The sequence below is a fragment of the Ranitomeya variabilis genome, chromosome 2 (assembly GCF_051348905.1).
Source record: "Ranitomeya variabilis isolate aRanVar5 chromosome 2, aRanVar5.hap1, whole genome shotgun sequence".
NCBI lineage: Eukaryota > Metazoa > Chordata > Amphibia > Anura > Dendrobatidae > Ranitomeya > Ranitomeya variabilis.
In genome coordinates this window covers 264,883,536-264,898,244 of record NC_135233.1, presented here as the reverse complement: position 1 = coordinate 264,898,244, position 14,709 = coordinate 264,883,536, and the positions used below count along the sequence as shown (strand labels likewise).

At 47.6% G+C, this 14,709-nt stretch overlaps 1 protein-coding gene across 11 annotated transcripts in view; it reads right to left on the bottom strand.

The window, feature by feature from the left end:
• Positions 1-14,709, bottom strand: part of GARNL3 (GTPase activating Rap/RanGAP domain like 3) — a 190,340-nt gene that overhangs the window by 66,202 nt on the left and 109,429 nt on the right. For 3 of the 11 annotated variants that reach the window (XR_013221255.1, XM_077284906.1, XM_077284907.1), the window contains exon 1: positions 7,912-8,101. The exons of 3 other annotated variants lie outside the window; for them this stretch is intronic. Coding sequence is in view for 5 of the 8 variants with exons in the window: in XM_077284906.1 (XP_077141021.1) it covers positions 7,912-8,099 (188 nt within the window). In the remaining 3 variants the exon portion in view is untranslated. Of the gene's footprint in view, positions 1-7,911; positions 8,220-14,709 lie in introns of those variants that run through there. 5 more of the 11 variants (XR_013221257.1, XM_077284908.1, XR_013221256.1 and 2 more) reach the window with 4 other exon arrangements.

Below are 14,709 nucleotides of genomic sequence, written 5' to 3'. Positions count from 1 at the left end.
CAGTACAGTACCACCTCCTCCCCCATATACACAGCACAGTACCACCACCTCCTCCCCATACACACAGTACAGTACCACCACATCCTCCCCAATATACAGTACAGTACCACCTCCTCCCAATATACACAGTACCACCACATCCCCCCATATACACAGTACACTACCACCTCCTCCCCCATATACACAGTACAGTACCACCACCTCCTTCCCTATACATACACAGCACAGTACCACCTCCTCCATACACACAGTACAGTACCACCTCCTCCCCATACACAGTACAGTACCACCACCTTCTCACCATATACATAGTACAGTACCACCTCCTCCCTCATATACACGGTACAGTACCACCACCTCCTCCTCTATACATACACAGTACAGTACCACTTCTTCCCCATATACACAGTACAGTACCACCATCTCCTCCCCATATACAGAGTACAGTACCACCTCCTCCCCCATATACACAGTACAGTAACACCACCTCCTCCCCATACACAGTACAGTACCACCACCTTCTCACCATATACATAGTACAGTACCACCTCCTCCCTCATATACACGGTACAGTACCACCACCTCCTCCTCTATACATACACAGTACAGTACCACTTCTTCCCCATATACACAGTACAGTACCACCATCTCCTCCCCATATACAGAGTACAGTACCACCTCCTCCCCCATATACACAGTACAGTAACACCACCTCCTCCCCATACACACAGTACAGTATCACCTCCTCCCCCATATACACAGTACAGTACCACCACCTCCCCATATACCCATTACAGTACGACCACCTCCTCCCCCAAATACAGTACACAGTACAGTACCACCCCCTCCTCATATACACAGTACAGTCCCACCACCTCCTCCTCCCCATACCCCATATACACAGTACCATCTCCTCCCCATACACACAGTACAATACCACCTCCTCCCCATATACACAGTGCAATGACACCTCCTCCTGATACACAGTACAGTACCGCCACCTCCTCCCCTCTACATACACAGTAAAGTACCACTACTTCCTCCCCCATATACACAGTACAGTACCACCTCCTCCCCCATATACACAGTACAGTACCACCTCCTCCCCCATATACAGTACAGTACCACCTCCCCATACACAGTACAGTAACACCTCCTCCCCTATATACACAGTACAGTAACACCATCTCCACCCCATACACACAGTACAGTATCACCTCCTCCCCCATATACCCAGCACAGTACCACCACCTCCTCCCCCATATACACAGTACAGTATCACCTCCTCCCCATACACAGTACCCCCTCCTCCCCATACACAGTACAGTACAGTACCACCACCTCCTCCCCATAGACACAGTACAGTACTACCTCCTCCGCCATATACACAGTACCACCTCCTCCCCATATACACAGTAGAGTACTACCTCCTCTGCCATATATACAGTACAGTACCACCACCTCCTCCCCCATATACACAGTACCACCACCTCCCCCATACACACAGTGCAACCTCCTCCCCCATATACACAGTACAGTACCACCTCCTCCCCATATACACAGTACCACCTCCTCCCTCATACACACAGTACAGTACCACCACCTACCCCATATACACAGTGCAGTACCACCCCCTTCCATATACACAGTACAGTAACACCACCTCCTCCCCCATATACACAGTACAGTACCACCTCCTCCCCCATATAGACAGTACAGTACCACCTCCTCCCCATATACACAGTACAGTACCACCTCCCCCCATATACACAGTACAGTACCTCCTCCCCCATATACACAGTACAGTACCTCCTCCCCCATATACACAGTACAGTACCACCTCCCCCATATACACAGTACAGTACCACACCCTCCCATATACACTGTACAGTACCACCTCCTCCCCATATACACAGTACAGTACCACCTCCCCCATATACACAGTACAGTACCACCTCCTCCCCATATACAAAGTACAGTACCACCTCCTCCCCATATACACAGTACAGTACCTCCTCCCCGATATACACAGTACAGTACCACCTCCTCCCCATATACACAGTACAGTACCACCTCCGCCCCATACACACAGTACAGTACCACCTCCTCCCCCATATACACAGTACCACCACCTCCCCCATACACACAGTACAACCTCCTCCCCCATATACACAGTACAGTACCACCTCCTCCCCATATACACAGTACCACCTCCTCCCTCATACACACAGTACAGTACCACCACCTACCCCATATACACAGTGCAGTACCACCCCCTTCCATATACACAGTACAGTAACACCACCTCCTCCCCCATATACACAGTACAGTACCACCTCCTCCCCCATATACACAGTACAGTACCACCTCCTCCCCATATACACAGTACAGTACCACCTCCCCCCATATACACAGTACAGTACCTCCTCCCCCATATACACAGTACAGTACCTCCTCCCCCATATACACAGTACAGTACCACCTCCCCCATATACACAGTACAGTACCACACCCTCCCATATACACTGTACAGTACCACCTCCTCCCCATATACACAGTACAGTACCACCTCCCCCATATACACAGTACAGTACCACCTCCTCCCCATATACAAAGTACAGTACCACCTCCTCCCCATATACACAGTACAGTACCTCCTCCCCGATATACACAGTACAGTACCACCTCCTCCCCATATACACAGTACAGTACCACCTCCGCCCCATACACACAGTACAGTACCACCTCCTCCCCCATATACACAGTACAGTACCACCTCCTCCCCATATACACAGTACAGTATCAGCTCCTCCCCATATACACAGTACAGTATCACCTCCTCCCCATACAGTACAGTACCACCACCTCCCCCATATACAACGTTCAGTACCACCTTCCCCCATATACACAATACAGTACCACCTCCTCCCCATATACCCAGTACAGTACCACCACCTCCTCCCCATACAGTACATTACCACCTCCTCCCCATACAGTACAGTACCACCTCCTCCCCATATACACAGTACAGTACCACCTCCCCCATACACACAGTACAGTACCAACTCCTCCCCATATACCCAGTACAGCACCTCCTCCCCATACAGTACAGTACCACCTCCCCATACAGTACAGTACCACCTCCTCCCCATACAGTACAGTACCACCTCATCCCCATACACCCAGTACAGTACCACCTCCCCCCATATACAGGTCCTTCTCAAAAAATTAGCATATAGTGTTAAATTTCATTATTTACCATAATGTAATGATTACAATTAAACTTTCATATATTATAGATTCATTATCCACCAACTGAAATTTGTCAGGTCTTTTATTGTTTTAATACTGATGATTTTGGCATACAACTCCTGATAACCCAAAAAACCTGTCTCAATAAATTAGCATATTTCACCCGACCAATCAAATAAAAGTGTTTTTTAATACCAAACAAAAAAACCATCAAATAATAATGTTCAGTTATGCACTCAATACTTGGTCGGGAATCCTTTGGCAGAAATGACTGCTTCAATGCGGCGTGGCATGGAGGCAATCAGCCTGTGACACTGCTGAGATGTTATGGAGGCCCAGGATGCTTCAATAGCGGCCTTAAGCTCATCCAGAGTGTTGGGTCTTGCGTCTCTCAACTTTCTCTTCACAATATCCCACAGATTCTCTATGGGGTTCAGGTCAGGAGAGTTGGCAGGCCAATTGAGCACAGTAATACCATGGTCAGTAAACCATTTACCAGTGGTTTTGGCACTGTGAGCAGGTGCCAGGTCGTGCTGAAAAATGAAATCTTCATCTCCATAAAGCATTTCAGCCGATGGAAGCATGAAGTGCTCCAAAATCTCCTGATAGCTAGCTGCATTGACCCTGCCCTTGATGAAACACAGTGGACCAACACCAGCAGCTGACATGGCACCCCACACCATCACTGACTGTGGGTACTTGACACTGGACTTCAGGCATTTTGGCATTTCCTTCTCCCCAGTCTTCCTCCAGACTCTGGCACCTTGATTTCCGAATGACATGCAAAATTTGCTTTCATCAGAAAAAAGTACTTGGGACCACTTAGCAACAGTCCAGTGCTGCTTCTCTGTAGCCCAGGTCAGGCGCTTCTGCCGCTGTTTATGGTTCAAAAGTGGCTTTACCTGGGGAATGCGGCACCTGTAGCCCATTTCCTGCACACGCCAGACTCAGTCCACTGCTTCCTCAGGTTCCCCAAGGTCTGGAATCGGTCCTTCTCCACAATCTTCCTCAGGGTCCGGTCACCTCTTCTCGTTGTACAGCGTTTTCTGCCACATTGTTTCCTTCCAACAGACTTACCATTGAGGTGCCTTGATACAGCACTCTGGGAACAGCCTATTTGTTGAGAAATTTCTTTCTGGGTCTTACCCTCTTGCTTGAGGGTGTCAATGATGGCCTTCTTGACATCTGTCAGGTCGCTAGTCTTACCCATGATGGGGGTTTTGAGTAATGAACCAGGCAGGGAGTTTTTAAAAGCCTCGGGTATCTTTTGCATGTGTTTAGAGTTAATTAGTTGATTCAGAAGATTAGGGTAATAGGTCATTTAGAGAACCTTTTCTTGATATGCTAATTTATTGAGACAGGTTTTTTGGGTTATCAGGAGTTGTATGCCAAAATCATCAGTATTAAAACAATAAAAGACCTGACAAATTTCAGTTGGTGGATAATGAATCTATAATATATGAAAGTTTAATTGTAATCATTACATTATGGTAAATAATGAAATTTAACACTATATGCTAATTTTTTGAGAAGGACCTGTACATAGTACAGTACCACCACCTCCTCCCCATATACCCAGTACAGTACCACCTCCTCCCCATATACCCAGTACAGTACCACCACCTCCCCATACACACAGTACAGTACCACCTCTTCCCCATACAGTACAGTACCACCTCCTCCCCATACACACAGTACAGTACCACCTCCTCCCCACATACAGTACAGTACCACCTCCTCCCCATATACCCAGTACAGTACCACCTCCTCCCCCATATACACAGTACAGTACCACCTCCTCACCATACAGTACAGTACCACCTCCTCCCCATACATACAGTACAGTACCACCTCCCCCCATATACACAGTACAGTACCACCTCCTCCCCCATATACACAGTACAGTACCACCTCCTCACCATATACAGTACAGTATCACCTCCTCACCATATACAGTACAGTATCACCTCCTCACCATACAGTACAGTACAGTACCACCTCCTCCCCATACATTCAGTACCACCTCCCCCCATATACACAGTACAGTACCACCTCCTCCCCATATACACAGTACAGTACCACCTCCCCCCATATACACAGTACAGTACCACCTCCTCCCCATATACACAGTACAGTACCACCTCCCCCCATATACACAGTACAGTACCACCTCCTCCCCATATACACAGTACAGTACCACCTCCCCCCATATACACAGTACAGTACCACCTCCTCCCCATATACACAGTACAGTACCACCTCCCCCCATATACACAGTACAGTACCACCTCCTCCCCATATACACAGTACAGTACCACCTCCCCCCATATACACAGTACAGTACCACCTCCTCCCCATATACACAGTACAGTACCACCTCCCCCCATATACACAGTACAGTACCACCTCCTCCCCATATACACAGTACAGTACCACCTCCTCCCCATATACACAGTACAGTACCACCTCCCCCCATATACACAGTACAGTACCACCTTCCCCCATATACACAGTACAGTACCACCTTCCCCCATATACACAGTACAGTACCACCTCCTCCCCATATACACAGTACAGTACCACCTCCTCCCCATATACACAGTACAGTACCACCTCCCCCCATATACACAGTACAGTACCACCTCCTCCCCATATACACAGTACAGTACCACCTTCCCCCATATACACAGTACAGTACCACCTTCCCCCATATACACAGTACAGTACCACCTCCTCCCCATATACACAGTACAGTACCACCTCCTCCCCATATACACAGTACAGTACCACCTCCTCCCCATATACACAGTACAGTACCACCTCCCCCCATATACACAGTACAGTACCACCTCCTCCCCATATACACAGTACAGTACCACCTCCTCCCCATATACACAGTACAGTACCACCTTCCCCCATATACACAGTACAGTACCACCTCCCCCCATATACACAGTACAGTACCACCTCCCCCCATATACACAGTACAGTACCACCTCCTCCCCATATACACAGTACAGTACCACCTCCCCCCATATACACAGTACAGTACCACCTCCTCCCCATATACACAGTACAGTACCACCTCCTCCCCATATACACAGTACCACCTCCCCCCATATACACAGTACAGTACCACCTCCTCCCCATATACACAGTACAGTACCACCTTCCCCCATATACACAGTACAGTACCACCTCCTCCCCATATACACAGTACAGTACCACCTCCTCCCCATATACACAGTACAGTACCACCTCCCCCCATATACACAGTACAGTACCACCTCCTCCCCATATACACAGTACAGTACCACCTTCCCCCATATACACAGTACAGTACCACCTTCCCCCATATACACAGTACAGTACCACCTCCTCCCCATATACACAGTACAGTACCACCTCCTCCCCATATACACAGTACAGTACCACCTCCTCCCCATATACACAGTACAGTACCACCTCCCCCCATATACACAGTACAGTACCACCTCCTCCCCATATACACAGTACAGTACCACCTCCTCCCCATATACACAGTACAGTACCACCTCCTCCCCATATACACAGTACCACCTCCTCACCATACATACAGTACCACCTCCTCACCATATACACAGTACAGTACCACCTCCCCCCATATACACAGTACAGTACCACCTCCTCCCCATATACACAGTACAGTACCACCTCCTCCCCATATACACAGTACAGTACCACCTTCCCCCATATACACAGTACAGTACCACCTTCCCCCATATACACAGTACAGTACCACCTCCTCCCCATATACACAGTACAGTACCACCTCCTCCCCATATAGACAGTACAGTACCACCTCCTCCCCATATACACAGTACAGTACCACCTTCCCCCATATACACAGTACAGTACCACCTCCCCCCATATACACAGTACAGTACCACCTCCTCCCCATATAGACAGTACAGTACCACCTCCTCCCCATATACACAGTACAGTACCACCTTCCCCCATATACACAGTACAGTACCACCTCCTCCCCATATACACAGCACAGTACCACCTCCTCCACATATACACAGTACAGTACCACCTCCTCACCATACATACAGTACCACCTCCTCCCCATATACACAGTACAGTACCACCTCCTCCCCATATACACAGTACAGTACCATCTCCTCCCCATATACACAGTACAGTACCACCTCCTCCCCATATACACAGCACAGTACCACCTCCTCCACATATACACAGTACAGTATCACCTCCTCACCATACATACAGTACCACCTCCTCCCCATATACACAGTACAGTACCACCTCCTCCCCATATACACAGTACAGTACCATCTCCTCCCCATATACACAGTACAGTACCACCTCCTCCCCATATACACAGCACAGTACCACCTCCTCCACATATACACAGTACAGTATCACCTCCTCACCATACATACAGTACCACCTCCTCCCCATATACACAGTACAGTACCACCTCCTCCCCCATATACACAGTACAGTACCACCACCTCCTCCCCTTATACCCAGTACAGTACCACCTCCTCCTCCCCATACAATATCTTATCATCTGTCTCCTCTGCCCTCCTCCCCGGTGACCGGTTTCCACCCTTCCCCCCGGTAGTGCAGGTGACCGATGTCCCCCGCTTTTACCGCTGGCTCAGGCAGTGCAGTTTGGTGGCCGCAGCTTCTGCACAGTCCATCATCCGTTGGGTTACCGGGGGCTGGCGGACATGTCTCCCCGCACCTGAGCGATGGATCAGCGGCCGGGGCGGTGCGTGTACCCGCCTCCTCCTCCTCCTCGGGGCAGGGCTGACAGTGTCTCCAGGTCCCCGCAGCATCAGCGCACACGCCGGAATGTCGCATTCCCGTGTACCGGGGGGAGCGCACAGCTCCGGGGTCCGTCACACACAGGCGGCTCCACCCTCAGCATGGTCTCTGGTGGTTGTAACAGTGCTGGAGCGTTATAAGAGGGGCTGCTGTCAGGATTGACCCCCAATAAAGCTGTGAGTCTCCAGCGCCCCCTGCTGCTGATGGTCAAAGGGAGCAACAGCGGCCACAGGAAGGAACCAACAAAATCTCCTCACCGGCAGCTCCATGCCCTGCCCATGTATATATGTATACACCCTCCTGTATACCTGCCAGTACATAATACATATATACAGCGACTATATCCCCCCCCCCCCAGTCTCCTGTACACCTGTCAGTATATAACACATATATACAGGTGCTTCTCATAAAATTAGAATTTCATCAAAAAGTTAATTTATTTCAGTTCTTCAATACAAAAGGTGAAACTCATATATTAGATGGAGTCATTACACACAGAGTGATCTATTTCAAGTGTTTATTTCTGTTAATGTTGATGATTATGCAGCCAATGAAAACCCAAAAGTCATTATCTCCGTAAATTAGAATACTTTATAACACCAGCTTGAAAAAGGATTTTAAAATCCGAAATGTTGTTCTACTAATATCTATGTTCAGTAAATGCACTCAATACTTGGTCTGGGCTCCTTTTGCATCAATTACTGCATCAATGCGGTGTGGCATGGAGGCGATCAGCCTGTGGCATTGCTGAGATGTTATGGAAGCCCAGGTTGCTTTGATAGCAGCCTTCAGCTCATCTGCATTGTTGGGTCTGGTGTCTCATCTTCCTCTTGACAATACTCCATAATGTAGATTCTCTATGGGGTTAAGGTCAGGCGAGTTTGCTGGCCAATCAAGCACAGTGATACTGTTGTTTGTAAACCAGGTATTGGTATTTTTGACAGTGTTGACAGGTGCCAAGTCCTGCTGGAGAATGACATTTCCATCTCCAAAAAGCTTGTCGGCAGAGGGAAGCATGAAGTACTCTAAAATTTCCTGGTAGACAGCTGCGCTGACTTTGGTCTTGATAAAACACAGTGGACCTATACCAGCAGATGACATGGCTCCCCAAACCATCACTGATTGTGGAAACTTCACACTAGACCTCAAGCAGCTTGGATTGTGGCCTCTCCACTCTCCCTCCAGACATTGGGACCTTGATTTCCAAATGAAATGCAACATTTACTTTCATCTGAAAACACCTTGGACCATTGAGCAACAGTCCAGTTCTTTTTCTCCTTGGCCCAGGTAAGATGCTTCTGACGTTGTCTATTGGTCATGAGTGGCTTGACACAAGGAATGCGACACTTGTAACCCATGTCCTGGATACATCTGTGTGTGGTGGCTCTTGAAGCAATGACTCCAGCAGCAGTCCACTCCTTGTAAATCTCTCCCAAAATTTTGAATGGCCTTTTTTTACCAATCCTTTCAAGGCTGCGGTTATCCCGGTTGCTTGTGCACCTTTTTCTACCATACCTTTTTCCTCCACTCAACTTTCAATTAACCTCTTAGGGACAGAGCCAATTTGGTACTTTTGACCAAGCTAATTTTTACAATTCTGACCACTGTCACTTAATGAAGTTACTAGAAATAGGCTAGATGCTATTGCATCGGGAATGCTCAGCCAATGAGCTGCGCGGGATTCAAATCCCCCACCTCCCCAACTGAGCCAATGAGCGGTGCCGAGCGGGATTTGAATCCCCCGCCAAAGCCCCATGGCCAGGGGAGGCTCAGCCAATGAGCGGTGCCGCTCGCCTTGGCGGGTGATTTGAATCCCGCCCTGCACTGCTCATTGGCTCAACCGGCGGACGGCTCAGCCAATGAGTGGTGCTGGGCGGTTTTGGCGGGGGATTCACATCCCACGTGGCACCGCTCATTGGCTCAGTCGGCGAGGTGAGGGATTTGAACCCCGCGCCGCTCATTGGCAGATCCACTCCTGGCCGCGCGGCTTTGGTGGGGGATTCAAATCCCGCGTGGCACCGCTCATTGGCTCAGCCAATGAGCGGTGTCACGCGGCTTTGGTGGGGGGATTTGAATCCCATGCCGCTCATTGGCTCAGCCGGTGGCAGCTCAGCCAATGAGCGTGGCTTTGAGCAGCGCGGGATTCAAATCCCCCCGCCAAAGCCGCGCGGCACCACAGGTTTCAAATCCTCCACCCCGCCGGCTGAGCCAATTTGAATCCCGTGCCTGAGCCGCACGGCACCGCTCATTGGCTGAGCAGCCCGCCAGCTGATCCACTGAGCGGTGCTGCGCGGGGTTTGAATCTCCCATCAAACCTCAGCCGGCAGGTGGCTCAGCTAATGAGCGGAGCCGCGCGGCTTTGGCTGGGGATTTGAATCCCACGCTGCTCATTGGCTGAGGCCAGGGGCGCTAAGCCAATGAGCGGTGCCACGCGGCTTGGCAGGGCATTGAAATCCCACACGGCAACGCTCATTGGCTCAGCCGGCGGGGCGGGGGATTTGAATTCCGCGCCGCTCAGCCAACACAGCGTGGCTTGGAGGGGGGATATGAATCCCCGCCGCTATATCGGAATACCCATAACTTTGGTTTTCCAATATGGCGGTCGGCGTAGTTCCGATGCGAGCAGCCAGGAGATGAGTGGCTGGCGCCGCTCATCTCCCGGCTGCGTCGCCGCTGACCTCCCAGAGGCGGGAGATGAGCGCCGCTGATCTCCCGACAGAATAAGGGTGCCGTTTTTGGCACTTGTCGAGGCGCAGTTCGTGGACTTCCAGCAGCGGTGGATTGTGGGATAGCGACACAGTCGCCGGAAGCTGTTGTGACAGAGCCGATTGGCAATTATATATTAGATAGTTCTGGAATGCTTCAACATATCCCACTGATTCTGAGACTATTTTTTCGTGACATATTGTTCTTCATGTTAGTGGTAAAATTTCTTTGACATAACTTGCGTTTATTTATGAAAAAAATGTAAATTTGGCAAAAATTTTGAAAATTTTGCAATTTTGTGATTTTTGTACACTTAAATCAGAGAGATATGTCACACAAAATCTATATATATAATTGCCTAAGGGGTACTTCCGTCTGTTTGTCTGTCTGTAACTTCTGTAACGGAAATCCTGGGTTGCTGATTGGTCACGGCCGGCCAGCCGCGACCAATCTGCGAGATTGGGGCGGGATTTGAACACCGCTTCACTTTTTACTATTGATGCTGCCTATGCAGCATCAATAGTAAAAACATAGAATGTTAAAAATAATAAAAAAAAAACACATTATATTCTCACCTTTTGAAGTCCGCCGCAGCCTTTCCCAAGAATACATTTTGGCACTGACTCGAGATCACGTAGTGGTCTCGCGAGATGATGACGTGGCGGTCTCGCGAGACCGCTACATGATCTCGACTCATTGACGCAATGCATTCTTGGGACCGGAGAGCGAGGAGCATCGCTAAAGGCCTGGGCTGGATCCGGGGGCCGACGGAAGGTGAGTATATAACTATTTTTTATTTTAATTGTTTTTTTAATAGGGATATGGTGCTCACATTGCTATATACTACGTAGGCTGTGTTATGTACTACGTGGGCTGTGTTATATACTACGTGGGCTGTGTTATATACTGCGTGGGCTGTGCAATATACTACGTGGGCTGTGTTATATACTACGTGGGCTGTGTTATATACTGCGTGGGCTGTTATATACTGTGTGGGCTGTGTTATATACTGCGTGGCCTGTGTTATATACTACGTGGCCTGTGTTATATACTACGTGGCCTGTGTTATATACTATGTGGGCTGTGCTATATACTACGTGGCTGTGTTATATACTGCATGGGCTGTGCTATATACTATGTGCCTGTGTTTATACTACGTGGCTGTGTTATATACTGCGTGGCCTGTGTTATTTATTACGTAGGCTGTGCTATATACTACGTGGGCTGTGCTACATACTATGTGGGCTGTGCAATATACTACATGGGCTGTGCTATATACTACATGGGCTGTGTTACATACTGCGTGGGCTGTGTTATATACTACGTGGGCTCTGTTACATACTGCAAGGGCTGGGCAATATACTACATGGCTGTGCTGTATACTACGTGGCTGTTTAATATACTACAAGGGCTGTGTTATATACTGCGTGGCTGTTTAATATACTACGTGAGCTGTGTTATATACTACGTGGCTGTGCAATATACTACGCAGCTATGCTATATACTACGTGGCTGTGTTATATACTACGTGGCTGTGCAATATACTACGTAGCTATGCTATATAATACGTGGGCTGTGTTATATACTACGTGGCTGTGCATTCTAGAATACCCAATGCGTTAGAATCGGGCCACCATCTAGTAGTTCATAAATAACATTTCGCACATGTCAACTTTACATCAGCACAATTTTGGAAACATAATTTTTTTTGTTAGGACATTATAAGGGTTAAAAGTTGACCACCAATTTCTCATTTTGCCAACAAAATTTACAAAACCATTTTTTTAGGGATCACCTCACATTTGAAGTGAGTTTGGAGGTTCAAGATAACAGAAAATACCCCAAAGTGACACCATTCTAAAAACTGCATCCCTCAAGGTGTGCAAAACCACATTCAAGAAGTTTATTAACCCTTCAGGTGCTTCACGAAAGCTAAAGCTATGTGGAAGGAAAAAGATAGCATTCTATTTTTTTCACAAAAAAATTACTTTGGAACCAATTTTTTTTAATTTTCACAAGGGTATCAGAAGAAAATGGACCACAAAATTTGTTATACAATTTCTCCTGAGTATGCTGATACCCAATATGTGGGGAAAAGCCACTGTCTGGTAGCATGACAGGGCTCAGAAGGGAGGAAGCACCATTTGACTTTTTAAACGCAAAATTGGCTGGAATCAATGATGGCGCCATGTCGCGTTTGAAGACCCCCTGATGTACCTAAACAGTGGAACCCCCCAATTCTAACTCCAAACCTAACCCCAACACACCCCCAACCCTAATCCCAACCATAACCCTAACCACACCCCTAACCCTAATCCCAACCCTAACCGTAATCCCAACCATAACTACAACCCTAGCCCAACCCTAACTTTAGCCCAAACTTAACTTTAGCCTAACCCTAGCCCCAACCCTAACCCTAGCCCAACCCTAACCCTAACGTTAGCCCAACCCTAATCCTATCTTTAGCCCAACCCTAATCCTAACTTTAGCCCAACCCTAACCCTAACTTTAGCCAGCTCACTTTAGCCCAACCCTAACTTTAGCCCAACTCACTTTAGCCAAACTCTAACCCTAATGAAAAAATGGAAATAAAAATATATATATTTTATTATTTTTACCTAACTAAGGGGGTGATAAAGGGGGGGGGGGGGGTTGATTTACTATTTTTTTTACTTTGATCACTGTGATAGTCTCACTTTTTGTATTGAAGAACTGAAATAAATTAACTTTTTGATGATATTCTAATTTTGTGAGAAGCACTTGTATATTTCCCCCGGTCTCTTGTATACCTGTCAGTATATACAGTGAAGGAAATAATTATTTGATCCCTTGCTGATTTTGTAAGTTTGCCCACTCACAAAGACATGAACAGTCTATACCCTTAAAATTACAGGCTGTTCATGTCTTTGTCAGTGGGCAAACTTACAAAATCAGCAAGGGATCACATACTTATTTCCCCACTATAATACATATAAGCAATGACCACATTTCCCCCTGTAGCCTCAATCCTTTGATGATGCCAGTTTAACTGGTGAAACATGTTGGGGAGGCTTAGGAGCCTGTTTTATTAGCTAGTTAGTATGTTCATGGGGAATTCACAAATGGGATTATATGGATAGCAGCCGCGTCAATATATCCTAACCCTAAAATGCGACATTAGCTATTAGGATCTAAATACAGTCTCAGTATGATGTGATCTCAATATAATAAGAAGAATTTGTGGATATCCCCCCGGTCTCCTGTATACCTGTCAGTATATAACACATATATACAGGGCCTACATCCCCCTGGTCTCCTGTATACCTGTCAGTATAAATAAATGTATACAGGGCCTAAATCCCCCCCGATCTCCTGTATACCTGTCACTATATACCACTGTATACAGGGACTTTATCCCCCCGGTCTCCTGTATACCTGTCAGTATATACCACTATATACAGGGACTATATCCCCCCGGTCTCCTGTATACCTGTCAGTATATACCACTGTATAAAGGGACTTTATAACCCCGGTCTCCTGTATCCCTGTCAGTATATACCACTATATACAGGAATTATATCCCCCCGGTCTCCTGTACACCTGTCAGTATATAACACATATATACAGTGACTATATCCCCCCGGTCTCCTGTATACCTGTCAGTATATAACACATATGTACAGGGACTATATCCCCCCGGTCTCCTGTATACCTGTCAGTATATAACACATATATACAGGAACTATATCCCCCTGGTCTCCTGTATACCTGTCAGTATATAACACATATATACAGGGACTATACCCCCCCGGTCTCCTGTATACCTGTCAGTATATAACACATATATACAGGGACTATATCTCCACCAGTATCCTGCATACCTGTCAGGGTATTATACATATATTCCCCCATCTCCAGCCCGATGTCTTGTATGTG